This window comes from Opisthocomus hoazin, chromosome 10 (assembly GCF_030867145.1).
Source record: "Opisthocomus hoazin isolate bOpiHoa1 chromosome 10, bOpiHoa1.hap1, whole genome shotgun sequence".
In the NCBI taxonomy this organism is placed as follows: Eukaryota; Metazoa; Chordata; class Aves; order Opisthocomiformes; family Opisthocomidae; genus Opisthocomus; species Opisthocomus hoazin.
The window spans coordinates 33,046,336-33,073,814 of NC_134423.1; the positions used below are offsets into that span (position 1 = coordinate 33,046,336).

Consider the following 27,479-nt stretch of genomic DNA (forward strand, 5'->3'; position numbering starts at 1 on the left):
ACCCCACTGCGGTGTGAATACGTCTTTCTGTTGCAGTGCCCTTGGCGAGGCTGGAGAAGGAGGTGAAGGTGGTGTTGAGGACTCTGCTGCTTCGCCATGCGTAGAAGGTAACTTCTCTATTTCGTGTCTCTCCTTGGGGCTGTGAATCTGATCAGCTGTCTCTGTGGTTTTTCAGTTTAGCTGCCTCATTTGTGTCACTAGGGGTAGTTGTGCTGGTAATAATGGGTCAGAAATTGACATCTTTTTCTGGATGTTGAACTATATGCTTTGCTGTTAAGAAAAAAAAAAGATGGTGATTTCATATCGTTGTTAACAAGGAGCTTTTAGACGGGAAATGGTTTGGAAGAGGCATAGATGCATCATGACCCTTAGGAGATGGAGCGTTTTTATGGCAGAGTGAAAAACCCCTGGCATAATGGTTGCTGTCATCAAAGGACTTTCAGGCGTAGGCTGTGTATTATCAGGATTGTTTTCTCATCACGGAACCCAAATCTGCTGCAGTACCTAATGGCATTACATAAGACCTCGCTGAATAACACTGGTTTCTGAGTTAATGGGCACTGTCCCTGTTCTTTTACCATGTTTTTAATTAGTACAGCTGAGATCAGTCTGTTATTTTTTTCAGAGTTTCAGCAGTAGCCCAAATACTTTTATTGCTGAAGGGTGCATCTTTTGCCATTGTAAAATGATAGCTGGCTCTTTGATTTTTTTTTTTTTTTTTTTTGACTATGCGTATATTAGTTATGGATCTTTGGTGTTAGATACAGGCATGTCACAGCTGCAGTTTGGAGCTCTGGAGCTCTCACAGAGCCAGGACTTTGAGAGTGACTTTGTTCCCAGTGAAGGAGATGCTAGGTATCGGTTTCACCCTGGAGCTGCCGTCCCTTCTTCTCGACTTGTGAAGAACGATACTAAAGATGGTATGTGAAAATGGTCATAGAAGTTCTTTTGTTACTCTTGTCAATTCTCTCTGGTTTCTTAAAATTGTAGATATGTTTTTTGACAGGAAATACAGTAGTAGTAGTTCTCAAAATTGAGTTCATAGCTCATTGGTAGTTTAAAGGAATTTTGTCTTTCCTTTGGGCTAGTTCATTTGTTTTCTTGTAGTTGGCCAAGTCCTGTCATTGATTCTTGCACCTCTCTTTCCTAATTTGTTTCCAGAATATTCAGTCTGATACTGAATACCCTCCCTGCTAAAAACCTCATTCTGTCCATTGTTGTTGTTATCATTGATAGTTCAAGGTGAAGTTTTTTTTCATATATAGCTTGTCTTGATATTTGTGTTATTTACAGAACTACACTTTCTTCTCTTTGTATATAAATCCAGGTACCCGAGTAACAAGTATTTTTTTTTCTCTCTCTTGCTAGAACTGCATGTGGACAGCACGGAAACTGTCTACAGCACAGAAGCACATACTGCTTTGGAAGACCAGCCAGAGAAGTCTGAAAGGTAAAACAGTCTGTATTCTTTGTAGGTCTCTTGCTGACATTCTGGAAGTTGATTTTTTTTTTTAAACTAGGTTTTTAGATGTAGCAGGGCTTCAAGGCAAAAGAGAAAAGTGAAGGGAAAGATGAAGTACTGATGAGACCTTTTTGCAGCAGTGCTTTCACCATTCCTAGCTGAGAATAGAGGTAGTGTCAAACTCTTATACACAAAGATATCAATAGATTTATTTTTAAGGGACAATGCACTGAATGATAAAATATACGCATAATTTTCTTAAGTGACTGTAATATACTAAAAGTAATAATTCAGTTCAAGTCATGGAAGTTATTTCAAAATAACTTAATCACTGCAGCACGGGCTTTGGCCTCACAGGAAGAAATCTAGAGGCTGAGTGGTGGCTGTTCCAGGTTGCTTTGCTATTGTAAGCTTTATAGTTTTAATTATTTTTAAATGTGAAACTTCAGTTTGTTGAAAATTCTCTATATATCTTTTATGCCAGATAGAATAATATTTAGCTCGTGTTTTATTCTGCCGCAAAATAATATTAAGGAGGTGAAAGAAAATTCCTAGAATCCACACTGGATAGAAGTCAGTTGAACGATCTGCATTCCATTTAAACATCACTTAGATTGGTAGAAAACTTACAAAACAATTCTGAAAATGTAACTTGTCATGGATGAACACGCTATTTTGTCAGGGGAAAGAGGTCAGTCTTCCTTTTTATCTTTTTTTTTTTTTTGGGGTGGGGGGTGATATACACAAGTGAATACCTTTCATCTGTGCTGATGAATTTTCTTTACAGTATTGCAGTATGACTTCCTACTTTGAATTTGTCAGGGCAGTGACTGTGTCTTGCTTTTCCAGATCTCTGCAGGAAGCAGAAGAGCATACCAGGAAACAAATGTCTATCTGTGACCCCATTAAAACTGAGAAATCCCCTGATTCTGGTGATGAGGAGTCAATTATCTTGTCAACTCAGGAAGAGATGTTTCCTGAGAATAACGCAGCAGGTAACAACAGACTGCTAGCAGAGACAAAATGTTCAATCCATAAATCATCACAATCGTCATCCCTTCTTGATCATCTTAGGCATGTAATGTTTTAGGGTGCAGAGTGCAGTGAGTATTTTTCACATAATTTCTACTAAAATTGAGAACACTTTGGAAATGAAAGGCCACAGCCTCTTTCACTATACTATGGAGCAATGTCTAAATGTCACTTCTTGTTAGAACAGTTACTTAACAGCTTCTTAAATACATTTGATTTCCTTTCTGTGCCTCTTGAAGTGCAAAACAAAACAAAAAAAACCCCTTTTACCCTCTTCTAAAACTGGCAGTAATAACGCTCACCCCTGGTTGTGACACAATCTACAGTGGGATAAGTAGTGTAGGCAAATATCACAGACTTTCTTATGATGGGTAACTTTGGCAAAACATTCCCCCTTACTCCTCTGAATTGGCCTTCCTGTTTGGGGTAGGACAGGATTCTGCAATCAAAATCTTCGTACCACAATTTTGGTCAGTCTTATTTGACATATGGGTTAATGTTCCTTCCCTGAAAGAGAAGAGATTACGTGAAATAGGATCAGGAGAGAGGACATCACTGTACGTCTTGCTAGGAGGATGTCTATGTCTGGTTTTGGTATCCACAACGGAAAGGCTCGTAACAAAATAGAAAGGTTCTTAACAATCTTAATAGTGAAAGGCCTAGAAAATAAAGTTTTGAAAGGCAATTGTGTCACAGTTTATAAAGCATGAGCTAAGTGAAGTCTCACTTTATGCTTTTTGTTTAGTTTTAATTTGTGAACAGATGTGTCTCTATCAGTATGATATTGTGCATGAGTCCTTTGTATCTAGAAGGTTCAATAACAACTTCCTACTCACACTGAGTAAGGTGCCTTTTCTTGTGAGAAGCGTGCCCGTATTTGCATTCTGGTACTGGATCAGATGTGCTGGTATTGGAGCCACTGGGGATTTTTCTTTTAAAATTCCCAAGTAGGAAGACTTGTACAGCCTGATAAAAATCTATTCTATAGGTACAAACTTACTTTTTTCATCTTGACTATATTATACTCACGTTTCACATACTGAACTTTCACGTGCAGTCCTTTTCCAACTCTGAAAATCAGCTCGTCCTTGTCTACCTGAGAAGTAACTGTGCAGTAGTGTGAATATCAGAATTTTCTGATCCACTTGGTTATTGGCCAGATTTATAATCTTACCTCGTTTTGTTCAAAACGCTGCAGGGAGTGGCTGTCCGATAACCAGGGTGGAAGAGGGAAGTTCTCTGGCATGCACCCCTGCCCGCAGTCTGCAGCTCCTGCAGCTCTCTGGACAGGGATCGCTTGTACAGGAGAATCATTCCACGTAAGCAAAAAATCCCTGAACTATTGCAGTAGCTTAAGTGCAGTAGTGCATTTCCACCACTCTGTTCAAGGACTTGTGCTTGATTTTAAGCAGTGTTTTAATTTTGCGCTCTGAGAGGAGCATGGCTTTTGTTTTGCAATGAAATGAAATAATGAGTCCCTTGCTAGTGAACATCTGACACTCCTTTTATGAGAAGACTCCTGTTGTGACAAGCTGGAGCTACGTTTGGGGAGAAGTGAATACATTTTCTAGTGACATATTGTCTTCCTTTCCATGTTCCCTTTTCTTGGTCTGCAGTGTCTCTTCAGGTCTAGTTATTCCTTCTCCTCTTGCCTTTGGATCCAGTGCTCTTGTCCCCACCAGTCCTACTGAACAGGAGCAAGCAAAAGGTAAAATTTTCTGCATACTGGTCTGTAGTTGTGTTTCTGTGCTCTGTGGTGTAGTCTGAGCATGCAGACATTGAAAGGGGTAGATGAAGCGAGATTTGTGACTCAGATGCTGATGTGCTGTCAATACTTCCTGCATGGCTATCATAACAAAACTATTACTATCAGCTAGCTTCTCTTCACTTTTTCCACCTAAAGTTGGAAACTTCAGGTGCAACACAAGAATTTGCAGTAATATATCTTCTGCTCTTTCAAACCAGATGAACAGATGGATATATCTATCCCTGCAGAAGGAAGAGACCTGATGCAGAAGCAGAGAGGAGATACGCTAGTGGAGATGGCCACCCCAGTTATCCCACCAGGACCTCTTGTCCTGCCACAAGCTTCAACTCCAGTGTCCCAGAGTGCCCCAACCTTCTTTCCTGGATCTTTGTCTATACCATCACAACCAGAGTTCTCTCATGTAAGGGTTCATGTAGATATCTTTTCTGAGGTTTTCATATGGCTGTTGCAGAAGATGTGTCTTGGAGTCAGCCTCTGTGCTTCTGTGTTGAGCTTCCCTACTGAGCTGGTTCTCATGAGCATCCCTGTTGCCACCAGTCACAGTTATGTATTGATCGTACTGTGTGGCAGTTGATCCTGCAAATGTGCAACAGCTTAAGAGGACATAGTGACTTCCTGAACATAGAATTTGTTGTCTTTTAATCTATGCTAGAAACCTTTCTGGTGCTTTTTTTTTTTTTCTTTCCCTCTTTGAAAGGCTGCTGCTTTCTGCTGCTGAACTGGGCGTCCTGCATCTCAAACTGTGTCATAAATTAGACTTATATCGGGATAGACCTTAGCATTGTTTGTCATGGAGAAAGCAAGGCTCTTTTGTAATAAAGCATTTGTAGTCTCCTGCAAGGCTAGAATTCATTTACTGCATTTTTCAAGTTGCTTATTCATATTATCTATTGTTTCCTTTGTGCTTTTTGATTCTGGAAGTCATTACTGTTCAGAGGGATTTAACAGACAGTTGGTGGCTTTATAACTTAATATTACAAATTTCATCAACTTAAGGCAGAAAACGAAGGTTGTACTAGAGACTTTTTCTACTGCTAGAGTAGTCAAAGCAGGGCTACTCCTTAGCTGAAAGCAGCTTTCATGCTAATGTAAAAGGTTCTTCCAGAGAATGTTTCGAGAACCCGTGGTTGTTTGACTAAAAGTAGCTACTAATTTGTCATACTGGACCTGTACTTCATGATTTGGTAGTGTGAGAGGTGTACCAAGGATTGTGTCTGACTTTACCACAGAGGTCCTGAAAACTAATGGGTGATGGTAATTTTTCTCAGCAACAACAGGGTAGATATGACTCATATAAATAGGGGGGAAAAAAGCTTTGGTGTTTGTTTTGGTTTTTTTTTGGTTTGTTCGGTTTTTTTTTAATCTGTAGTTTTGTGCTGAGCTTGCCCTGCTCCATAATCCAGTGTAATGTTCCAGGAATAACAAATAAACAGTCCTACTCAGGATGCCCTGATGAGCCACGTCCTGCTTTTTTCATTTTAGGATATCTTTATTCCAACTCAGAGCCCAGAGAAGAAGCACAAAGGAGAAGAAAAAGCTGCTGCTTTAACCCATGTATGCTTGCCAGGAGATCTCTCTGGACCAACAGATGCTTTGTCAAAGATGTCTACAAGTGACTCTGTGTCACAGCCTTCCGAGTCCTGTAAGCTGATGCTTTCTGCAAGTGAATGTAGCCAGCCCACAAATGCAGAGGCCACTTCGGGCTCTCTGAACATGGGCCAAGATAGCGAAACCACACAGGTAGAGGTGGTTTCTGAAAGCAAGGCCTCAGACTTGAGACTCTGTTCTGTGGAGAATGACAACGTAAAACTGAGGCTGGATGCAGGTGATCAAGCCCTTTCTGAAAACTGTGAAAAAGTGAAGAAGGAGGATTTACAGACTGCAGGAAAGTCTGTAAGGCAGTTAGTTAGTGCAGGTGTAGCGGGAGATGGGTCATTAGCCCCTACAGCTCATTGGGAGATGGAGTGTATTTCTGGAAGTCAGGCTGCTGCAGATCAGTCTGGTCTGCCTGAGATTTTGTCCTGCACTCAGGGTAGAGAAGCGCAGTCTGAGGATTATCCATTGGAAGAGACTTCTGAACCTGACGCAGTGCCTGAGACTCAGTGTGAAGAACATGAAGAAAAACTGCAAGTAAAAGAGAAGCAAATAAATGAAGATGGGTCCCTTGTTAATGTAACACTTTCTCAGAGGCTTATTCTTGAAAGGGAAGTACAGTGCCATGAAGAAATGGAAGTGGAATGTGCTGATGGTTCTTGTGAACATAACAAAAATTTGTCTGATCAGGCCCAAGAATTAGAAAAGACTGGACCAGAAAGTCAGGGGGAAGAAACTTCAAAAGGTCGTACTTCTGGCGCTGGAGAGGCAAAGAGCATGGATAGACTGTCCTTTAAGGCTGCTTCGGAAAACATGCCAAAGATCAATAAAGTTTTATCTAAGCCTTCTGTAGGGGAGTTACAGGAACAGCACAACAATTTCCTTCCTAAGTTAACATGTGACGTTCCATTGGAAGTGGCGTTGTGTGCCGGAAGGCATCCAGGTTGTTCAGAATTAGGACAGGTAATCATAATAGGGAATCAGCCAGCACTTCAAGAGAGAGGGGTTGACATGCTTGCAAGTCAGCAGGAGAATCAAGTGCCGAAGAATACAGAGGATACCATTAGCGCAAGGGATCTGAAGCAAGAAGAGCAGATGCAGCCACAGGAGAAGGCAACTGCTAAATCTCCCAGTCCTTCCAGTGGTAAGTGAATTTAGGTTAGTAGCTCACAGGTGTACATTTTGAATAATGTCAAGGACAGCTGTGTACAATCCTCAGTGTTTTCAGGGAGCACTGATAGTGGATGTGTGTTGAACAGTGTCTCTTAAAAGCAGCACTACAAGTTACTGTGTTACACGCATAACATGCGTTTACTTTTTTCCCTTTGTCACGCAACAGCAGACAAGAATGGAAAGATGATTCTTGTTCCTAACGCTCTCGTGCTATTTTACAGCAGAAACGTAGAGCAACTTTGATAACTCAGAATGTTGTGACCTTGGCAATGCTCAGGGATTTTTGTAAATTCCCCCGTTTGCCCCCCAGAACAACAACAGTAGGTGTGTGGGTGTGTGGTAGTCTGTACTTTCCTTCTTGTAGATCTCCGTACTTTCCCTCTTGTAGATCTCCGTACTTTTTTTTTTTTTTTTTAATTGTCAGAGGAGAATTTTCTTTGGGGGAGTGTATAGAGAAGCTTTGAGCTGGAAACTAATGCAGCAGATTTATCTTGAGGTGATTTTAAAGTAGAATGGCTTTTCAGTTGTGCCTAAGCTGTGGCTCAACGCATATTGTCATGATGCGTTGAAATCCCTTTAACATGCTGTTGTGTAGTTATACAAGAAATGTGGAATGCTGTTCCTGAGTTATGGTGAGCTTTTGCCTTTTAGTTGCCTTAATTTTAAAACATAGTTATGTACTCCTCAAATGAGAAAGTAATAGAAAACAAAGTTTTAATAGAGCGTTGTCTCGAATTGTACACATTTTGGAGATCTAAGTAATCTTTCATTAAACTGCAGGATCAGAGAGTGAGAGAGAGTTTTCTCCCTCTTACAATGATGGTAGGTGACTTCCAGTCTCATGAAGTTGGTGGTTATGAAAGTTGAGGGTCTGTAAACATTAATTGTCAGTAGGTGATGGCTGGCTTTGTATCTCCTGAACAGACTGGTGCATTAGTAGAGGTTTATTTAGCTCTTCGCACTGATATGCTAGGTAGTTTATGCTTTGTGAATTGTCGAAATCCTTCAGTTAGACTACAGTGGAAGATCAGTAGAGTTGTGCAGTACTATTAAAATTAAATGAGATGTCTGGCAGGGAAGATGTTTGTGAACCATCTGATAGATTCAGATGGACCAGTCTGTGATTTTTGATTTGTGGAACATATGAAGCTGTGGGCATGATAGAATTTTTCTGACCCCTCAAAGTTCACGGTATCGTTATATAGCCCTGTAGTCTATTCTGCAGAGCTTTGTTCAAGTGATCATGTTTTCTAGTTTTTCCATTTGAGAAATCAATGTAAGAGATACTGCTTAAAAAAACATTTCCTAACACTCAGCCTTCTTTTTCCTTTTTCATACTCAGCTGATAACTGGTCTGAACAATTTACTATTCTTTGTCAGTGAGGGACATCTCTTATTTTCTCTGCGAATTTATGTTTCGTTTTTGTTTTTTTTTTAAGAGCTGTGCATTTCTTCAAAACTTCTTCAGAACTTCTCTCATCAGTCTCACGAGTCCAGTATTTTTGTTACAGTTTTCTGAACTATTTTTTTTAATTTTTCCAGTTACAAACTGGTCCTTACTGCCGTTTATGGCAGCTTTGGCTGTTTCTTCTTGAAAGCCTTTTGAGCTTGTTCTTATATGGTTCCCTCCCCTTTTCTTCAGTTCTTGTGACCTTGAACCATGCTGACTTCTGGAACATGTGATCCTGTTTGGAAAGGTCAAAATGGCAGATTTCAAAAAGGAGCAAGATGAAGAGCTTTATGTCTGAACAGAATTAGGTGAGATGACTTTGAAGTGCTAGATGGAGACTTGGATGAAAAGGGATAGAGTGTAATACTTATGTATGTTTTTAATACCAAATTTGCTGACAGGTTTGAGGAAGATAACCATTTAATAGTATGGAACTGGTGGTTGAGAAGAAACTCGAGACACTAAAAAATAGAATGATGGCAGTGTCTTGTGTTGTAAAATAAGAATGACAGGTAAATATTGATACCTGCAGGAGTTAGATTATAGCGAGTGGTGGGAGAGAGATTTGAATGCTTATGCCGGTCATCAGTCTTGGAGGCACTTCCAACGAAAGATAATAGCAGTTTTCAAGCTAGACTTTGGTACAAGTATCTGTTGACCTATTTTAAAACAAAGTTCAAAATCTTTTCAAGGAGTATGGATTCTTGTGGTCACAGCTTTTTAACATCATTGACATCTGAGAACAACTTCTGCAGTCGTTACTTTATTTTGAGCTAAGTATACGTTTAGTTATGTAAAAATTCCGATGCTTTAGGGGTTCCGATATCTTCTTTGTTTAGATTTAAAAGCTCCACTTTCCCAATAACATAGTCATGTGATTTAATGTGTATTGCTGAGCACTGCTTAATATACCAGCTATCGTAGCAATTTAATTGATGTGACTTTGTAACTTTTGCACCCGTTCTTCTGAATGTCCTAGGACCAGTCAGATGTTTGGCAGCTTTTTTGATTTTGCATGCTTTAACGTCCCATAACTAGTGACCATCACTCTCTTTCAGAATGTTACAGCAAACTGCTTCATTTCTGAGTGTGAAAGTAGAATATTTCAGTTGGCTAGAAATGCAGAGTTTTTTTTAATTTAGTACATTCTCTGACAGAGTCTTTGTTGGATTAGGGAACCTGGTGCTAAGCAAGGAACATGCTGGAGGCAATTTAGTGGATTATTTTGTCGATCCAGACAGTAGTGTCATCAATTTCAGATTTAAGTTCTGAATTTGTGGTATTTAGATGTGTTTTAGCAATATCTTATTGAAAGTTCGGAGGCTGCCTCTGTAATGATATTTAGGGAAGGTTTGAATATTGTTTACAACTGGTGCAATTGAATCATGCTGTATTTTTCAAATTAGAGGAAAAAAAAAGCTTCAGTGACGGATTTTGGAGACTGCACATGAAATATGACTCGCCAGAGTTTGAGATACTCTGTGGACGAAGATGACCAGCTTCTTTGTTAGTGTTAGATTATTCTGTTGCCGTTTAATGGGGTTTTTCTGTTGTTGTTGGGCTGGGGTTTTTTCCGTCTTTCCCATTCATTGCCTTGCAATAGGTCATTGTGCCTTTATGATAACTGAACTAAAGACTGCAAATCATTGTCTCTGTGAATTGAGATACTACAACAGTCAGAAGAACAGGGCTACATCAGTCTAGCTTGGTATACAAGGTCCTCCAGTATAGGATGGCAGATGCATATGGATGAGTATAAAGGCAAAAATGCAGTGGGAAGATACTTCTGAAGAAGTCTCCATTTCATCATCAAGAAAAGTATGGTTTAGGAACATGCTGAGTTTGAAGTCATGTCTTTGATTTTTGATGTCTTGCATAGGAGTGTTTTTCTCCCCCGCCGTGGAATTTCCATGTGTGGTTATTTTGAACCTCTGTGAACTTCTAGGCTTCAAAGCTACCTGCAGGAGGAAGTTTGACAGCTAAATTATACACTGGGTAAAAAAACAACTGTATTTCACCAGGTGTTAGTTTCATTCGATGCTCCCTAATTCTGAAAATTTTACAATCTGAGAACTTAAATTTCATGTAGAAACTTGCACACGGCAAGAACGAAGGAACTTGATATTAGTATAAGAAAATCTATTTTACTTCTATTAAGTCTATTAGGGAAGTGCAAATATATAATATAACAATATATTAATAATTACATAATATGTAGAATTGAGCAGGAGCTCAAATGTTATTTAACATGAAGCCGAATGATGACATTTTAGCTAGAGTATTCTTAATTTCCTTTAACTGAAAGAATTAGAAAAAGCTTTATTGTAAAGAAGACAGTGCTTTGAGGGGACCTGGTCAAAATACTGGTCAGGAAGTTCAAAGATATTCTGATCCCATTGCATTTTGTGATCTCATATTAACTTTTCTGTGAACAACTCCAGGGCATTGGGACTGCATGTTTCTTAACACATTTTGGCATAGTCAAGAGAACAATACTGGTCTTTGAACTTAAGAGCAGTATAGGTTGTATGAAATAAAATAATAATGTTTGACAGTATGCTGCTGAACTGATGATAAAATGAAGATGAGTAGCTGTAGTTATGCAACAAGGTTGAATGTTTACATTCTGCTTCAGTATTGCGTCTCACAGAGTTCACAATCCAAAACTTTCCTTTTAAGAGAGCATGAACAAAATTGCATTTAACTTGAGGTAACATTTCGCTTGTTATATTGTACTTGAAATGTTTATTCTTAGATAAATCTAAATGCAACTTAAACACATCACACTGGGCTGGATTTACTTCCAGAAGAGAACAATAAGCCAGTATTTGGAGAAAATGAACGCGTAAATTAATGCTGGTGGTTGTGTTTTGTGCATTTGTATTACACTAAAGGCCTGATCGGTGTTAGGAGAGAGTTCAGGCTTTTGGGATGTTCTGCCTGCTGTCTTCAGACTCATGAAACATTGTGGAGAAGTATGTAGAGTGATATTTGTTCTTTTACCATCACTCAGTCCTTAAGGCGTGAAGAGCTTTAGAGCAACCCTCTTCTCTTAAAGCAGCTTTGTTCTCATAATAGTTATTTCCAATAGGAGTCTAATTCCTTATCAACAGATGATGAAGCATCTATTAGCAAGCACAAACTTTAAGTGACGGGAAGAGTCCAAGAAACAGGAGTAGAAACTTGGTGGTGATGTTTGAGGCGTGTCTTTGTTTTTTGAAGTTGCCTTGAATAAGATATTAACTGGTTAGTTACTCTACTTAAAAAATGCTCAAAGGCTAGGACGTGATAGAATGTAGGCATATGGAAAAGAAATTTATTCATTGAAGTCTGTTTCTAGGACTCTGTGGAGTTTATAGAAGTTGTGGTTATCTTTGAAAACTTTTTTGTAGATTGTACAATTTTGTACCTATAAAACCTTATTCAGAAAGCTATCTTTTTACTGGTAGTATAAAATAAAGAAGAAACAGATAATCAGTGCAGTTAACATAGTTATGATAAAGTTTAAGCATACCAGGTTAAATAAAAATATTTTTATTAAAATAATGAAGAGTTGTGTTGTCAAGCTCTTAAATCTTTGTAACATTGCCTCAGGCCTGGATAGAGTGATAATTCTTAATCTGGAAGACTTCTGGAAGTAAAATTGGTTCTTATGTTTTAATGGGGTCTTTTTGATATGTCACAGCTAGATATGAATTACCAATGGACAACAGTGTATGTAATCAAGCTTTTGTCCTGTCTATTAAATAGTTGTGCTAGTGAGTTAAGAACAGAGCTAAGAAAGGGCTCTTTGGAGGAGAAAGCAAAAGTTCTTAAATAGAAGGCATGGGCTTCTTTGTGGCAGTGTTTTTTGAGTTTTTTCCCCTCCTTTCTGTGTGCACAGAAAGCAGAGTGGCCATCCAGTACTGCTAGCCTTCTCTGTAGGTCTTCATGTGGCTGAGAGCCGCAGTAGATGTGCCACATCCCTTGTAGAAGTGATGGGTAGGAGAGAAGGACGAGAGCAAAGGGAGCTGCGCTTGAACCGCTTGATAGCTGCAGGCGGGCCATCTGTGTAGTAGTAGTGTGCAAGAAGCATCATGGTATGCAGAAAAGGCAGTGGGACTTACTTTTCATCAAGAAGAGGATGACAGCTCTGCTTCACTTAGTTTGATGCAGAGTTGGGACATTCTTTTGTCTCCTTCCATTATGAGGGTGCAGTGTTGTGCTGTGCTGGTAGTCCCCGTCTACGCTGTGCTAGAAACATCCAACTCTCCCTGTGAAAGTGTTACCCGAGCGAATGAATTTTTTTATACCTTAGCATTAGCAAACTTGAGAGAGACAAAGTGGGCCAAAGAAAGTCCCAATCTTTTGGTGCTGGAAGAGAAGAGGAAATGTTACAGGATGGTGGTCTTAAGGGTACAAGAAAAGTTTGAGGAGAAAATTAACCTTTTTCATTGTTACAACAGTTGATGCAGTTATGTGAAAGCAATTAAGCTTTCAGGCATGCCCATTTTTTTCAGGTCTTGTAAGCGTGAAAGCTTCTTTGTTTTCTCTAATGTTATTTACTGGCTGATCACTTCATAAATTCTTTTCATCGTTTGTTGTTAGCCTGCAAATGTGGATCTTTAGGCTAGAAGGGATTGTGGAAGCTAAATTGATCAAAATTCAGTGGAGTTTCTAAAGACTTAAGTTTTTAAATGAAACACTTTTTAAATGGAGGTCATAATACGACAGGCATTCATAAGCTGTTTGGGAGGAATGGCAGCTGGCTTTTCGATATGTGGTGCACCCACAAAGTGTGAGTACCATTGCACTATGAAATACCTACCCACTTCAAAAATACACTGAAGTCCTTACGTTGATCTCAAGGATGTTGCAATTGCTGAACTGTATCTTTAAAACTTGTGACAGCAGGGCAAGTAATGGTTTTCAGAGTTTTCAAATGGACAGTAGATAGCTTTTCACTGGTTGGTTTTTTCTTTTTTTTTGTTTCATGTCTTTAACATATTTATGGCTTCATTTGCCACAAGGTAGCTGTGTAAATCATATGTCAGCGTCTTGTGGAGCTGAAGAACGATGCACTGCATCTGGCTATAACTGAAAGTTGTGTCTGAATATCTAGTGCTGGCTCTTGAATTCAAGTAACTTGAATTTGTGTTCCTGTGACCTTAATTAACAATTTTCTAATACCGTTTCGTTGTGAGGAGGGGGGGAGGATTAAACACACTTCAAATTCAGGACTTACATGAATTGTGACTTGCATTATTCGAGTCATATCTTGAATGAAATCCAGAGAACAAATACAGTTTTAGGGAAAAGGAAGTATAGTGACGAATATGATGAAAACCTATTTTGACCTCAGTGTGGGTAGGAAAGTGTTATGCCATCAGTTTTGTTAAATACTTCTATGCAATTTGGAAAGAATGCAGCCTGCGAATTACTGATGTAAGATGTTGACTGTAAATAAATGGCATGGGGTGAGGCAAAAAGAGGAAGCATTTTAGTAGGTTTTTATTGTATTTTATGTGTTAAATCCTGCAAGATCTGCAAATGGTAAATCCACCAAGGTGTGGTTTGCCTGATGGGGTAGGCTACCTCAGCCAGTAGACCCTGTAGACCCTTTATGCTGGAGACTGTACGAGAAGGGGCAGAAGTATGGGAGAGGACAGGAGGATGGGGCCAGCCCTTCTGGTGGCAGCCTGCAGCTGGGTGTGAAACTGCAGTATCTGTTATTTCTCTTAAAGCTTACTTTCCAGGCAAGTTTCGGCTCTCATTGTCCAACCCTCAATTGACTGCTACAAATTGTTTGGGCTCATAGGTGGCTATCTGAAGTGTATCTGCTGACCTTTAATCCAAGGCTGTTTGATGATAAAGCATCATGCTGTGTAAGTTTCAGGTTATTAATTCAGGCAACACGTAGCTCTGCCAGTTCCCTTCTGTCCTGACCTTCATTTCTGTTTCTGGCCTCATCTCCCTTTTCTGTGGAAAATCCTGAGCATTTCTGAAGCAAAGCTGCATTTTATAAAAGTCCTATACATGTCAGGGTATTTAGTCTCACTTTTATCTAGCACCTGGGGACAGCTGCATCAATTTGATCCCAGCCCAGATTTTCACCGTGAGAGATTTTCCACGCTAAATGTGGGGAAGATCAGTTAGAGCAGCTGTCCTGAAACCAGTAACTGTTCAGGGGCATTTTGTACAGGACAGCACCAGGATTATATTTTTTCCCAGTTTCCACAGCACAGTGAACCTGTGCTTTTGGTATTTGAACCAAAGGAGTCCCCTGAAATTACTAATCCTGGCACTCTCTCTCTTTTAGGAACCCGGTTTCATTTTACTTTGCCGAAGGAGGGTGACATCATTCAGCCCTTGACCAGCATAACGCCACCCCTTATTGGCCAGCTTAAAATGGGACCCCGAAGACACAGTACACCAATTAGTGAGTTTGACCCGAATGGCTCTGTTCTGCAGTGAAAGCCTGTTTGGAAGCTTTTGGTTCCTGATGTAGGATCTGGTGGGATAATTCAAACCTACCTTGGCCAAAAATATTGCTGTTCTGTGGGGAGGGCTCATCCCTTCTCGACGCTTTACTTGTTGTGTTTTCTCCTTGGTCTCTAGTGAAGGAGTTTGCTCCCTGAGTATGGGATGGTATGGAACATGTCTTCCTTGCACTCATTGCGTTCCCGCATACAACTCCATTAAAGAATGCAAAAGATCCCTCTGAGTAGTGGAAGAGGTTAGACTAAAAGATTGTTCCCAGTATTCATCGTATTTCAGCAGAGCTTTCTCAAAATAACACCCTGCATTTGCTGGATGAAAGGGAGTGTGTACTTCTGCTTGGGTAATAGTAAAGTATTCTGTCACAAGCTAAGGATGATACCTGCTGCACTACAGAACTTTCATGCTTCAGGACTCTAGATAGGAATTTCCACTACTGCACTATTGCTAACAATGCATGCAGTGAAGCATCTTCAAAACAGAACTGGGACCTGAACCCCAGCAGTGTCAATGACAGTAGCTGCTTTTTGGTTTACTTTTTTTTTTGTTTGTTTTCCTATTTTCAGTGGATGGTAGTTGCCCAGACAGCACTATAGCAACTAGTGATGTTACAGCAGAAGGCACAATGGGGACCAACAATGTCACTGTGGAAAGTGCAGTGGTATCAGCAGACATGTCAGAAGTGTGTGAGAAAGGAGATTCTCATGTGGTTCCTGAGGCTGATGCAAAACTCTCTCTGCGAATGAACCTTGTTACCCCTGTGAATGATGGGAGTGAAGAGTCCCCGCCATTCAGCTTGGAAAGTAAGAGAACGAAACCTCGGAACATACAGGTCCTACTAGGGCTCATACTTGAGCCCTAACTCAAAGCCTCTTTGTGGCATTCCCCAAGACAGTCACGGAGTCTCTGGAATTTTTCTCATTTTTTGGGCAGTATCGATTAAATTTGTTTCTCTGTTTCTGCAATGCTCTAAGCAAGGATGAAGTGAGAGGAGCGGCCTCTGTTGTGAGGAGAGGTATTTTCAGCAGACTAAAAATTGTGATGTATAGTGGCAACATCACAGGACAGGAACTGGAGTTTGATTATATTAGAAGGGAAAAGATTTTAAAAAGATAATATGGGCAAAAAAGTTTGACAGCTTTTTAATCAGAACAGTGACATTCGGTCTAATAATCTAAAACTTGTAGAAACTCAGGTCTGTGATGAGAAGTTGGGCGAGGAGGCCTGGGCACTTTTTGTCCAGCATTGCTCAACCTTTCTCTTCGCTGAGTTGACGGAGCTGGGAAGGGGCAGGAGAGTCTGTGTGGGTGACACCAAAATCATCCTTCCCTTCTTTCTTGTTTCAGAGCCTGCAGCCAGTGACAGGAAAGTTGGATCCTCTCCTGCTCCTGGGGTTGCTGCCAGGTAACTGGGCTTGTTGCTGCACAGAGTTAATGGGAAGATCTGGGTAGATCCTTTTTCCGCTCATTACCAGCAGGAGGGGAAAAAAATTAAAATGAGACACAGAAACAGGGAACACTTTTGGCAGTAGCCACGACATTAACTCTGGCTCTCGCAGCAAGTTTTAAGTACATAGGCAAGGTGGGTGCCCCACCTGCTCTTTACAGGCTTTGTGCTTCCGACTTATGTCAGCATTTTGTCGCCTTCTGATTGTAGTCAAAGCAGAAATTAATGTTTTGTGCAGTCCAGAATGCAAGTCTTCCCTGTCCACCTCTTAAATTTCAAATACATGGTTTTCTGCTTTCTATATTGTGCCATTTTCTGCAAAGAATCTCCGAGGAGTTCTAAAAGAGAATTCTCTTCCTGATATGAAGCTGATGGTCACCGATACGAACCAGGTCACCAATATACTGAAATCAGTTTAACATGTTGACCGAAACACAAGTTACTCCCTTGATCGTTTGATTTGTGTGTATCTATCTTATTTCACATTTAATGCCTATCATTGCTTGATTTTAGCTTTTGGGGAGTACGGTTTGTCAGTACTAATAAGAATCTGAGTCAGCAGATAGTGACCTATAGTAATCTTAGTGAAGTATAATAGTTTGAAGCAATGAGAAAACTTTGAAATAAACTTGGGGTCTCTTGTCACAGGATTGCATGCTGGATGGTAATCATGCATCAATGCTGAGGATGAGTGGCAGTCATTCCTCGCTGGTTGAGGATGGGTTGCCTTTGTAGGTGTAGGTTGAACTTGGATCTCTCAGGGCCTGCTTTATGACTGTCATTCCCAATATTCTTATGGTGTCATGAAAATCCTGAGAAGTAAGCCATAAATGGTCTAGCTGTGTCCCTTGGTGGGTACCAAAGGTAGTAGATGTTGAAACTCCTGATGGTGCTGCAGTTTTCCACGTTACATTTTCTGGAATTGTTATATTGCTCTTGGCTGTTAGGGTGTCTGCAGAAATTATAGAAATGCTTATGCAGTTGCAGCTTGTTTCTTGACCTGTGAGAGTGACTATCTCGCTCATTCTGTGGCTGTGTAGGTCAACAAGCTCAATACCAGTTGTTGCTTTCCCAAGGGACTAGCGAACTCTTGTTTTGCTGTATAAGGAATTTTCTCACTGCCTGATGCTTTTTTTGTTTGTTTGTTTCTTTCTTTCTTTCTTTGTTTTAAATCTGCACCGCTAGCTCCCAGAAAGCGTCATCTGTGTTTAGTCGTGTCTGTGAAGTTCGTCGAGAGGATGAGGCCAGAGGTCATGGTCTTTCCACTTCTCCATTTAGGTAACTCCTCACAGTCTTTGCCTGCCAGTCCTGGTTGGATTTATATGCGCATTTGCATTTTCTACAGCAAAGAAATTGCACTAAGTCATTATCTTTGGGTGACTTAGAAGGTTGGGGACAACGGGGTAAGTATAATAAGTACTGTATGTTTGTGTCTCGCACAGTAATCACACTTAGCTTTTTGAGCAGCGATGTGATTCCAGCTGGCTAATATGCTTTGGTAAAATCTGGGGATTGCGAGAACTGAGATCATTCTTACAGCTGTTTAAATATCTTGCTTAATTAGTGTTTGGAAAAGCACCTAATTCTCTACAGGTGTCAGCCATTCTTGCTACCATGTGAATTACTTGAGAGATGTTGAAAGGTTTTTTTTATAATTTGAGACTCACTGGGTTCTGTGCAACCTTGAGAAGCAACTGAATGACTGCCAGGGTTTTTTGGTTTTTTGTTTGTTTTTTTTTTTATGGTCCTTTCACGCGTATTGGTTGTTTTGCTTTTTTAATCAGGAATTTTGATCTGTATATAACTGGTTTGCAGGGGGAATCTGTTCAGTTTTCCTGGCACACGAGAAGATGCTGAATTACATAAAAATCCCAGTGGTTGGCAGTACCAGCAACACAAGGCAGATGATGGTGGACAGGTCCTAATTCCTCAGACGATGCAGCAGGACTGCTATCAACAACCGTCTGGTGCAGAGAATGGGAAGTCTGTGGAAACTGGTATTGTAAGCACAGAAGAAGGGAGAACACAGAAGAAACCAAGTAAGGCTGTTAAAATTGATGAAAGCCGAGAGAGGTGGGCGAACACCAAGAATAAAGGGATTCAGACTACAGCAGACTGTCTTTTTACCCCAACAACTGTTACAACAGCAACACAAACATCAGAAGAAATCTGTAGGCAGGTGGAAGTGGGAACCAGTATGTCTGGGCAAAGACCTGGGCGACAAGATGCGAATGTCCAAACTGAGGAGAGTGGGGAAAAGCTGGTGAACCCCTCTGGAGAGAACACGGACTCTCTGCACAATCAGGTGGGATGAAGGCTGCCTGTATTTAATTTTACTGCTTTAGAACAGTAAAGTATCCCTTCAGCCAGCAAAGTTACTAACAGTAGGTTCTCTGTTGAAAAAAGCCAAAGACCACTTTAAACTGCTAATGTTGCAAGCCTTCCTGTATGAACTGTACACAACTGCTAAGGTAGCAATACTCAGTGGGTAGTGAAGTTTGGGAACTAAGTATCTCGATATTTATTTTCTGGAAACATATGAGAAGTGTTGGTTGGTTGGTTTTTGTTGGGATTTTTTTGTGTCCAGGTGTAGTTAACACTGTAAAAAAATTTTCATTTCTTGTTGGATGGAGATGGGAGTTGCATGAAGTTTCAGCTGAAGGATTTAATGCTTTCTCTTTTGCACCAACCAACTTCTGACAGCTCATTCTGCCACTCCATCCAGTGTCTGTGGATAAACACATGAGGGGAGAGCTTCTACAGAGAAATGTTCTAGCAAGATGAATAACTTTGAATTAGTATTTCAGAAAGTATTGCAGACTCGAGGAAAATCACTGTTTTGCAGTTATGGCTTGTGTATTTTCTTTTGAACGCAAAGACTAGAAAAATGTTTTTTTTCTAAACTTGATTTAGGAATAGTGCGTCCTCTGGGAAATAGGAGATTAATAGGGCCATAAATACGCAGTGCAACATTGGTGTAATATGTCTGAGAGTCCACTGAATGAAAGAGTATCAGAAGCCATGCCGAGCAAGTTTGCCATTTCCTCCTTGGACTGCTATGATTTCCCTTCCTCTACCTGTCAGCAAGGCAGGAGAATGTGTTCAGTTCTCACTTGTTTAGGGTGTCTTGTGTTGTTGCACCTAATTTGTAACAAGATGCTGAAAGGTTCCCTACCCTGGTACTTGAACATGATATGAAGAAACTGTACTGCAGAGATAGCTCTACCCAGAAATATTTGCTTTTCATTGTGGTCTGTTTGTTTTTAATTTGTCCTCTTCATTACAGGGAGAGGAGGAGTTTAACCTTCTTCACCCACCCAAAGGCCAAGTTCAGCGTCGCCACTTGCGAACTATTCGAGAAGTGCGCACTGTTGTCACACGTGTTATAACAGACGTTTACTACGTAAATGGTGCAGAGGTGGAACGAAAGGTAGTTGAGGTAAGTTCTTGTTTTCAGGGCTAAATGTAGTGATATGTTGGCTGAAAAATAAAATTATTTAAAATGAGAATGTGTTATGGCTGCGGAAAACAAATTGAGTAAACAAGTCAGTGTGCTGTGATGACAGACTTTTCTTCAAGAGCAAACATGTAGACCATGTAGTGCATGGCAAAAGCTGTGTATTTGTTGCTGGTTTATTTCATGTCTGTTACTGTATTTTGAAGACATGCTGACTTTTTTTCTTCCCAAAGAACAGACCAAAAGACTTTACTATGTGCATCCAACTGTTCTAAAATTCTTGGGGTTTGGTTGGAATAGAGAGATTTCAGAATAGGTAGATATTTCTGTTACTAAGCAAAAACAACTTCTGCCTGTGAAATTGAACTATGGCAGCTAGTTTAGCCTGTTTTGCAGCTCAGTGTAATTTTTAACCCCACTCCTGTGGACCAGATACTATGAGGTCTACAAAAAGCAATGTACAAACAAAAAATAATCAAACCTATTGTTAGTACACTTGTATCGGTGTATGTCCATTCATTAGTCGAAAAATCTTTAGGGAATCTCAAAAAGTTGACAAATGCTGAGTTGATGGACACAGTTGTCATATCAGCCTGCTAGCAACAAAATGTTACTGCTATTCTGCTATAAAGGTAAATAACGTAAGTCTTGTGCTGTGTTGTTACAATGCGTAATGACACAAAAGGATAAATTAGTTCAGTGCAAAGCCTATATGTTCACACCCAATATCACCCATGAAATTGCTTATTGTAACATTAAAATAGAGATATAAGTTTCCTGAAATGTACATAGTACATGAAATGTACATAGGTTGTGTAATCACAATCACATAACCATGTCCAATTTATCTACCGACTTTTGATATCACTATTTTGTAGATACATATTTGTATATTCGTAAAAGTTTAGTGGCTCCAAATGACCAACTGTCTGAAACTGATCTTGGATTGCTGACTAGGCTGCTAGTGTCTCATGTCTTTGTTGCGCTCTCGCGCTCTCGAAGGGTGGGGATTATTCAGAGCCAGACTAATTTGATACCAACGAAACTGTCCTGTTGGCTGATTTCTTAACGTGACTTCTTTATATAGAGCAGCTACAGGCCTATAGTGAGAGACACACTGTCTACCATTGATCAGTCCAGACTCAAATCTGCATGGCTATCTTCAGTTTCATGAATCTGGTCTCAACTTGTCTGTGCTTTTGCCTGGTAATTGTAGAGCTTCCATCTAGCAAGTGCGTCACCTTTGACAAACCTCTTTTTTTTTTTTTTTTTTTTTTTTTTTCTTCTTTTTCTTCCTCTGAAGGAAACTGAGGAACCTGTAGTGGAGTGCCAGGAGTGTGAGACTGACACATCCTCCTCTAGAACTGCAGCAGGTTCATCACTGACCTCAGGGGACCTTGGTGATGTCAGCTCCTTCTCATCTAAGGCCTCAAGCCTCCACCGTACATCCAGTGGAGCAAGCAGTGGTCACTCTGCCACACACAGCAGCAGCAGCAGCTCAGGGCGAGGAACTGGAGCTGTCAAAGGGAAAATGTGTGGGACAGAAACTGGAGAGTTTGCTTTACCCATTGGCAGAGGCGTCTTAGGAAAATTAAGGTACATGCAGGGTCTTAGGAAGGAAAGAACAGATAATCTGCAGAAGTGGAAAGCTGGCTTGAGTGGCATGTGAAGCGGGGTAGACCCTAAACCAAGAATTTTCTGGGAAGGATCTGGCTTGATGAACAGACGTAAGGAGACAGTCTTTGCTTTCACATCTGTTGTTTCCTTGTGAGGCACTGCTTTGCCTACAGTCTTGCCAATTTAGCAACCATGAGGCAAACTTTTTGACCAGTTGTGAGATCACAGAGAAAATGGGGGTATTCTAATGAGCTGGCTTCTCTTTTCAGAACAGTTAACTCATAAATTCTCTAGCCCTAGGAAAGGAGCTGGTCGGCCAGCATCTCCGCTCAGGGTTAGCCAGACAGGAGTTCTGCCTGGTGAGGAAGAGGAGGATTCTATGCCTGGTGTTCGTCAGGGTGGTAGAGCACCTGTGACACCTCGTGGGCGAGGGAGAAGAGGCCGCCCACCATCTCGAACAGCAGGAACAAGGTACACTGGAAAAAGGAGGCTGTAACTAATTTATTGCCAAGAAAAAGAATGGGGAGCTGCTGTCTTAATGTGACAAAGTCAGTACTGAGTGTTTCAGGAGCTAGCTTTTGGTGATAGCATGCAGCAGCTGCAAGCATCTTGCCCATGTATTCTTTGTTCAGTAACTGTTTTTCCTGATCCTTATGGGAGTGCTTTTTTCTACAGAGATTTAGCTGGACTGCCAAGTGTGGAGGATCTCTCAACTACAGCATCACCTGAGGAGAAATCATTTACTCGTTCAGTTCGCCTGCCAGATGGAGGGGAGAAATCTGATGCTTCTGGCTTCTGTGCATTACGCCGAAGTGACTCTCCAGAAATCCCATTACAAGTGGTGACTGGTCCTTTGGATGGTGCAGACTCATCCTCTGGGAGCAGCTTTGTGGGCCTCAGGGTTGTAGCAAAGTGGTCCTCAAATGGGTACTTCTATTCTGGGATGATTACCCAAGATGTTGGGGCAGGAAAGTACAAGCTGCTCTTTGATGATGGCTATGAATGTGACGTGCTAGGAAAAGATATTTTACTCTGTGATCCTATCCCACTGGAGACTGAGGTGACCGCGCTCTCAGAGGATGAGTACTTTAGTGCAGGTAAGAGCAGTGCTTGACCTCCATCCTTGGGTTTTCTGACTTGCTGAATCCAGTGGGAGACGGGTGCTCATCCAGGATGAGAAGCCTGGATATAGTTGGTTAGCAGGTGTTATTTGCTGTCTTGTCAGGTGTGGTGAAGGGACACCGGAAGGAGTCTGGAGAGCTATACTACTGCATTGAAAAGGAAGGCCAGAGGAAGTGGTACAAACGAATGGCTGTTATCCTGTCTCTGGAACAAGGAAATAAGCTCCGGGAGCAGTTTGGGCTAGGTCCTTATGAACCTGTCACCCCCTTGACCAAAGCAGCTGACATCAGTCTTGGTAAGGGGAGGTGCTGTTGAGCTGCTGGCTATGCTGTTCTGTGTCTTGTGCCTTTGAGATGCTTCTAGTTCCTGATCTCAATTACCCATGTTCAAGTCTTTCTGAGTATTGAACAATGCTTTTGGTACTTCGTAATGGGATCTTTCAGATACTCGTTTTGTTTTGTCTCTTGCTCAGAGACTTAGTGGTATTGACTGGTTTGTGGAGAGTGTCCTGCTTCTAGGACAGTGATCCTTGCTGTACTCATTTACACTTGGTGGATGGCTGCTATGATAGAAATTCTTCAGCAGTACCCGGAGGAAAATAGACAGGCAGGGTACAGGGCTTGAGAAGAATGATACACAAGTGAGATTTTTCCTGCTTTTCTCTGTCAGAGGGTGCTAGTGTGTATCTTCTAGGTACTGTTGTGTTTAGCCACCTCTGTACATACAGAATCATAGAATCATATGTTGGAAAAGACTTCTAAGATCGAGTCCAACCATCCACCCAGCATCACCATGCCTACTAAACCATATCCACATGTGCCACATCTACATGTTTTCTAAACACCTCCAGGGACGGGGACTCAACCAATTCCCTGGGCAGCCTGTTCCAATGCCTGATTGCTCTTTCAGTAAAGATATTTTTCCTAATCTCTAATCTAAACCTCCCCTGATGCAACTTGAGGCTGTTGCCTCTCGTCCTATCGCTAGTTAATTGGGCGAAGAGACCAACACCCGCCTCACTACAACCTCCTTTCAGGTAGTTGTAGAGAGCAATAAGGTGCCCCCTCAGCCGCCTCTTCTCCAGACTAAACAGCCCCAGTTCCTTCAGTCGCTCCTCGTAAGACTTGTTCTCTAGACCCCTCACCAGCCTCGTTGCTCTTCTCTGGACACACTCCAGCAACTCAATGTCCTTCTTGTAGTGAGGGGCCCAGAACTGAGCACAGCACTCGAGGTGTGGCCTCACCAGTGCTGAGCACAGGGGCACGATCCCTGCCCTGGTCCCGCTGGCCACACTGTTCCTGGTACAAGCCAGGATGCCGTTGGCCGCCTTGCCCACCTGGGCACACTGCTGGCTCATGTTCAGCCAGCTGTCAACCGACACCCCAAGGTCCTTTTCCGCTGGGTAGCTTTCCAGCCACTCTTCCCCAACTCTGTAGTGTTGCATGGGATTGTTGTGACCGAAGTGCAGGACCTAGCATTTGGCCTTTTGGAACCTTATACAGTTGCCCTCGGCCCATCAATCCAGCCTGTCCAGATCCCTCTGCAGAGCCTTCCTACCCTCGAGCAGATCGACACTCCCGCCCAGCTTGGTGTCATCTGCAGACTTACTGAGGGAGCACGCGATGCCCTCTTCCACACCATTGATAAAGATGTTAAACAAGACCTGACCCAAAACTGAGCCCTGGGGAACAGCACTTGTGACTGGCCGCTAACTGGATTTAACTCCATTCACTACCACTCTCTGCGCTCAGCCATTCAGCCACTTCTTTATTCAGTGAAGAGTACGCCCATCCAAACCATGGGCTGGTAGGCTGAAAGCTACTCATGGAGTTAGGTGACAGCCGGTGACTAATCTCTGCATGCTGTATTACAGATAATCTTGTGGAGGGGAAGCGGAAGCGACGTAGTAACCTTGGTTCTCCCAGCACTTCCAGCAGCAGCACAACTCCCACTCGTAAAGGTCAGGAGAGTCCACGCATCCCACCAGGCACACTGTCTGGCAAAAGGAAACTTGTTACTTTTGAAGATGAGAGATCCCCAGCTAAACGTGGCCGCAAGTCAGCAATGATAAAGCCTGGTGAGAATCTTATTTTCTGCTCTTAAACTTGCATTCAGCTATTTTTTTTTTTTGTCCTCCCTGGTATTTCTGTAATTGATCTTTCCTCTTCCCATAAGCAAAAGGTAGATGAGATTGCTTGTTTGATCTGCAGGATTTGAGACTGATTCTCCCTGGATGCATTCTGCAGCCAGAGATATTTTTAGCATATTCTGAGTACTTACCTGCCATCTTTTCAGTTCAGCCTTTTAGAAATGTTCTAGTCTTAATGTTGTGATTTGCCTCTCTGCTTTCTTACCTCTTTTTTCATCTGTTTTGTCAGAAACATCTGACAAATGCCTAGGTGCCAAAGGGCCCCTTCACAGCAGTAGCTGTTGTTTCAGGATGTTGTTAGACTGGCAAATATTGTCCCATTAGTCACTCAGGTTTTGATTTGAAGACTCTTTGCAACTAGAAGGGTGTAAGATTCCTACCTATCCTAGTGTAATCCTAACCCAATCCTGCCTCCCTCTGTCTCCTCCAGTAATAAAACTGAAGTTGAACATGTGCCAAATTTTACCCAAGATCTTTGTGCTGAACCTGACTTTCGAGACTTATGGTTCTTCTGTCTCTCTGCAGGGGCCGTGAGAGCCGGAGACTTTGTAAGCATCTGTGAAAGTGCAGATGCTGTAGATCCCCCAGTACTGGAGGACCATCATGGACCCTTGCCCCACAATAAGACACTCTTTTTGGGCTATGCCTTTCTCCTTACCATGGCAACACCCAGTGACAAATTGCTCAATCACCAAAAGCCATCAGATGGTCCTGCAGGCAGCAGTGAGGAGGAAGAAGGTGAGGCAAATCTTAACCATTGCATTTCCAAGTGGAATGCTGTGGCTGTAGGAAAAATGCTGGATGCTGCATGATCAGGCATTTGTGTGAGTGCTTATTTTATGCTTTTGCTCTTTAATCCTTTGCAGAAAAGACCTAAGACTCAGTCTTTGTTTTAGAGAATTTACAGCCTGAAATGCAGCAGACCTCAATGATGATCATAAGGCTGTTCAGCAAGTGAAGAAAGGTGTGAAAATTAGTGAGATCAGCAGTCTCAGAATAGTATAATATTAGAAGGAAGGTTTTGAGAGACAACAGATAGTGCTGGGAAACATAGCACCTGAAAGTGTGAATGGATTGCTCCTGTTTACCTTTGCTAGGGTCATGTTTCATGCAGTGACCTGCAGCGTGAAAAAAGTGACAAGGTGCTCACTTGGCTAGACTGGCCAGTGCTGTGCTTCCCTTTTTTGCTGCCTTTTTTTTTTTTGCTCTTTTTTTTTTTTTTTTCTTCTTCACTCTTCCAAGGGTTTTCTCTAGATCTTCTTGGGAGAAGAGCTGAGGTCCCTTACTGGAGTGGATGAGGGCTCTGTAGACTGAGGAATGTATGGACATAAGCGGATAGATCATAGCCAAAATTGAACTTCTGTTTCTGCTGTAGAATTTCTAGAGATGACTCCATATGACAAACATTACATAGCACAGCAGCTGCGAGCAGGAGCTGGCTATATCCTGGAAGACTTCAATGAAACACAGGTAAGGGCTCGCTTACTAATATAGAACGATAGTCACAGAACAGTTGAGATTGGAAGGAATTTCTATAGCTTATCTTGTCCACCCCCCTAGTGAAAGCAGGATCAAATAGAGCAGATTGCTTAGGTCCTTGTCCAGTTGTGTTTTGAATACCCTCAATGATGGAAACTCCACAGCCCCTCTGGGCAACTTGAGCCCGTGTTTGACCACTCAAAAAACCACACAAACCCGTATTTCAGTTTGCACCTGTTGCTTCTTGGCTTTTTAGTGAATAACACCAAGAAGAGTCTGGCTCCATCTTTTGTAGACCCTCGTATCACTCATGAATATACAATGATGAGACCACCCAAGCCTTCCCTTCTTGAGCTTAAACAAGCTCAGCTTTCTCAGCCTCTTCTCGTATGTCAGACGCTAAAATGCCTAGATATTTTAGTGGCCTTTGGCTGCTCCAGTATGTCTTGTGTTTCTGGTGTACTGCGGAACCTAGGAGTGGATGTAGTACTCCAGATGTGGCCTCACCACAGGTCTGTGCCTTGGAACACTTTGAGGTAGGGCTCTTCACTTACCAGATCTACTTGGACAATAATTTCATTTAGTGTCACTTTTACTTAAATTTAGATTTTTGACACAGCGCGTAGATTGTTCTTGGAGCATCTTGCCTGAGGATGCAGAGTCTTCTCTAGTGACTTACTGAGTCTCAGACCAAAAGATGACTCTCTTCCTTTGTCTGAACAGGAAGAGATAGTTATAATACAAAACTAATAGGCAGAGTTTTTGCCTGTGAACTGCATAGCTTGGAATAGGTGATTATTATAGGTACTCCTGATTTCAGAATCTGTTTATCTAATTCACCTTTCACATAACATGGCTGTGAAAATCAAAGTTGTAATTGTTTTCTTCTTTAAAGTGTTTAGCAGCAGGATAACTTCTGGGTTTTTTTGCAAGCAGTGTCTCCTGTTTACGAGTCTTTTTATTTCCCCTGAAGTGTAATGCAGCGTATCAGTGTCTTTTAATTGCGGACCAGCATTGTCGAACTCGGAAATACTTGCTGTGCCTTGCCAGAGGGATCCCTTGTGTGTCTCATATATGGGTCCACGATAGCTGTCACGCTAACCAGCTTCAAAATTATCGGAATTACCTTTTGCCAGCTGGTTATAGCCTCCAGGAGCAAAAATTGATAGAATGGTAAGTGCCAGATAACCATGATCTGAGTCCCTAGACCAGGGATTTAATCAGAGAGAACTGTTAGGCTTGGGAGGCCCTTGA

The 27,479-nt window shown here is 41.5% G+C and overlaps 1 protein-coding gene across 10 annotated transcripts in view; it reads left to right on the forward strand.

Annotated features, from left to right (window-relative positions):
• Nucleotides 1–27,479, forward strand: part of TP53BP1 (tumor protein p53 binding protein 1) — a 34,305-nt gene that overhangs the window by 4,952 nt on the left and 1,874 nt on the right. For 8 of the 10 annotated variants that reach the window (XM_075431358.1, XM_075431361.1, XM_075431359.1 and 5 more), the window contains 22 exons: nucleotides 37–107; nucleotides 762–920; nucleotides 1,369–1,450; nucleotides 2,312–2,457; nucleotides 3,693–3,813; nucleotides 4,111–4,202; nucleotides 4,460–4,662; nucleotides 5,745–6,999; nucleotides 14,777–14,896; nucleotides 15,522–15,758; nucleotides 16,302–16,359; nucleotides 17,587–17,679; nucleotides 18,217–18,706; nucleotides 19,688–19,840; nucleotides 21,162–21,454; nucleotides 21,770–21,946; nucleotides 22,151–22,572; nucleotides 22,701–22,892; nucleotides 24,471–24,674; nucleotides 25,272–25,484; nucleotides 26,122–26,216; nucleotides 27,199–27,398. In XM_075431358.1, the coding sequence (XP_075287473.1) occupies nucleotides 37–107; nucleotides 762–920; nucleotides 1,369–1,450; nucleotides 2,312–2,457; nucleotides 3,693–3,813; nucleotides 4,111–4,202; nucleotides 4,460–4,662; nucleotides 5,745–6,999; nucleotides 14,777–14,896; nucleotides 15,522–15,758; nucleotides 16,302–16,359; nucleotides 17,587–17,679; nucleotides 18,217–18,706; nucleotides 19,688–19,840; nucleotides 21,162–21,454; nucleotides 21,770–21,946; nucleotides 22,151–22,572; nucleotides 22,701–22,892; nucleotides 24,471–24,674; nucleotides 25,272–25,484; nucleotides 26,122–26,216; nucleotides 27,199–27,398 (5,076 nt within the window). Of the gene's footprint in view, nucleotides 1–36; nucleotides 108–741; nucleotides 921–1,368; nucleotides 1,451–2,311; nucleotides 2,458–3,692; nucleotides 3,814–4,110; nucleotides 4,203–4,459; nucleotides 4,663–5,744; nucleotides 7,000–14,776; nucleotides 14,897–15,521; nucleotides 15,759–16,301; nucleotides 16,360–17,586; nucleotides 17,680–18,216; nucleotides 18,707–19,687; nucleotides 19,841–21,161; nucleotides 21,455–21,769; nucleotides 21,947–22,150; nucleotides 22,573–22,700; nucleotides 22,893–24,470; nucleotides 24,675–25,271; nucleotides 25,485–26,121; nucleotides 26,217–27,198; nucleotides 27,399–27,479 lie in introns of all 10 variants that reach the window. The other 2 variants (XM_075431355.1, XM_075431360.1) reach the window with 2 other exon arrangements.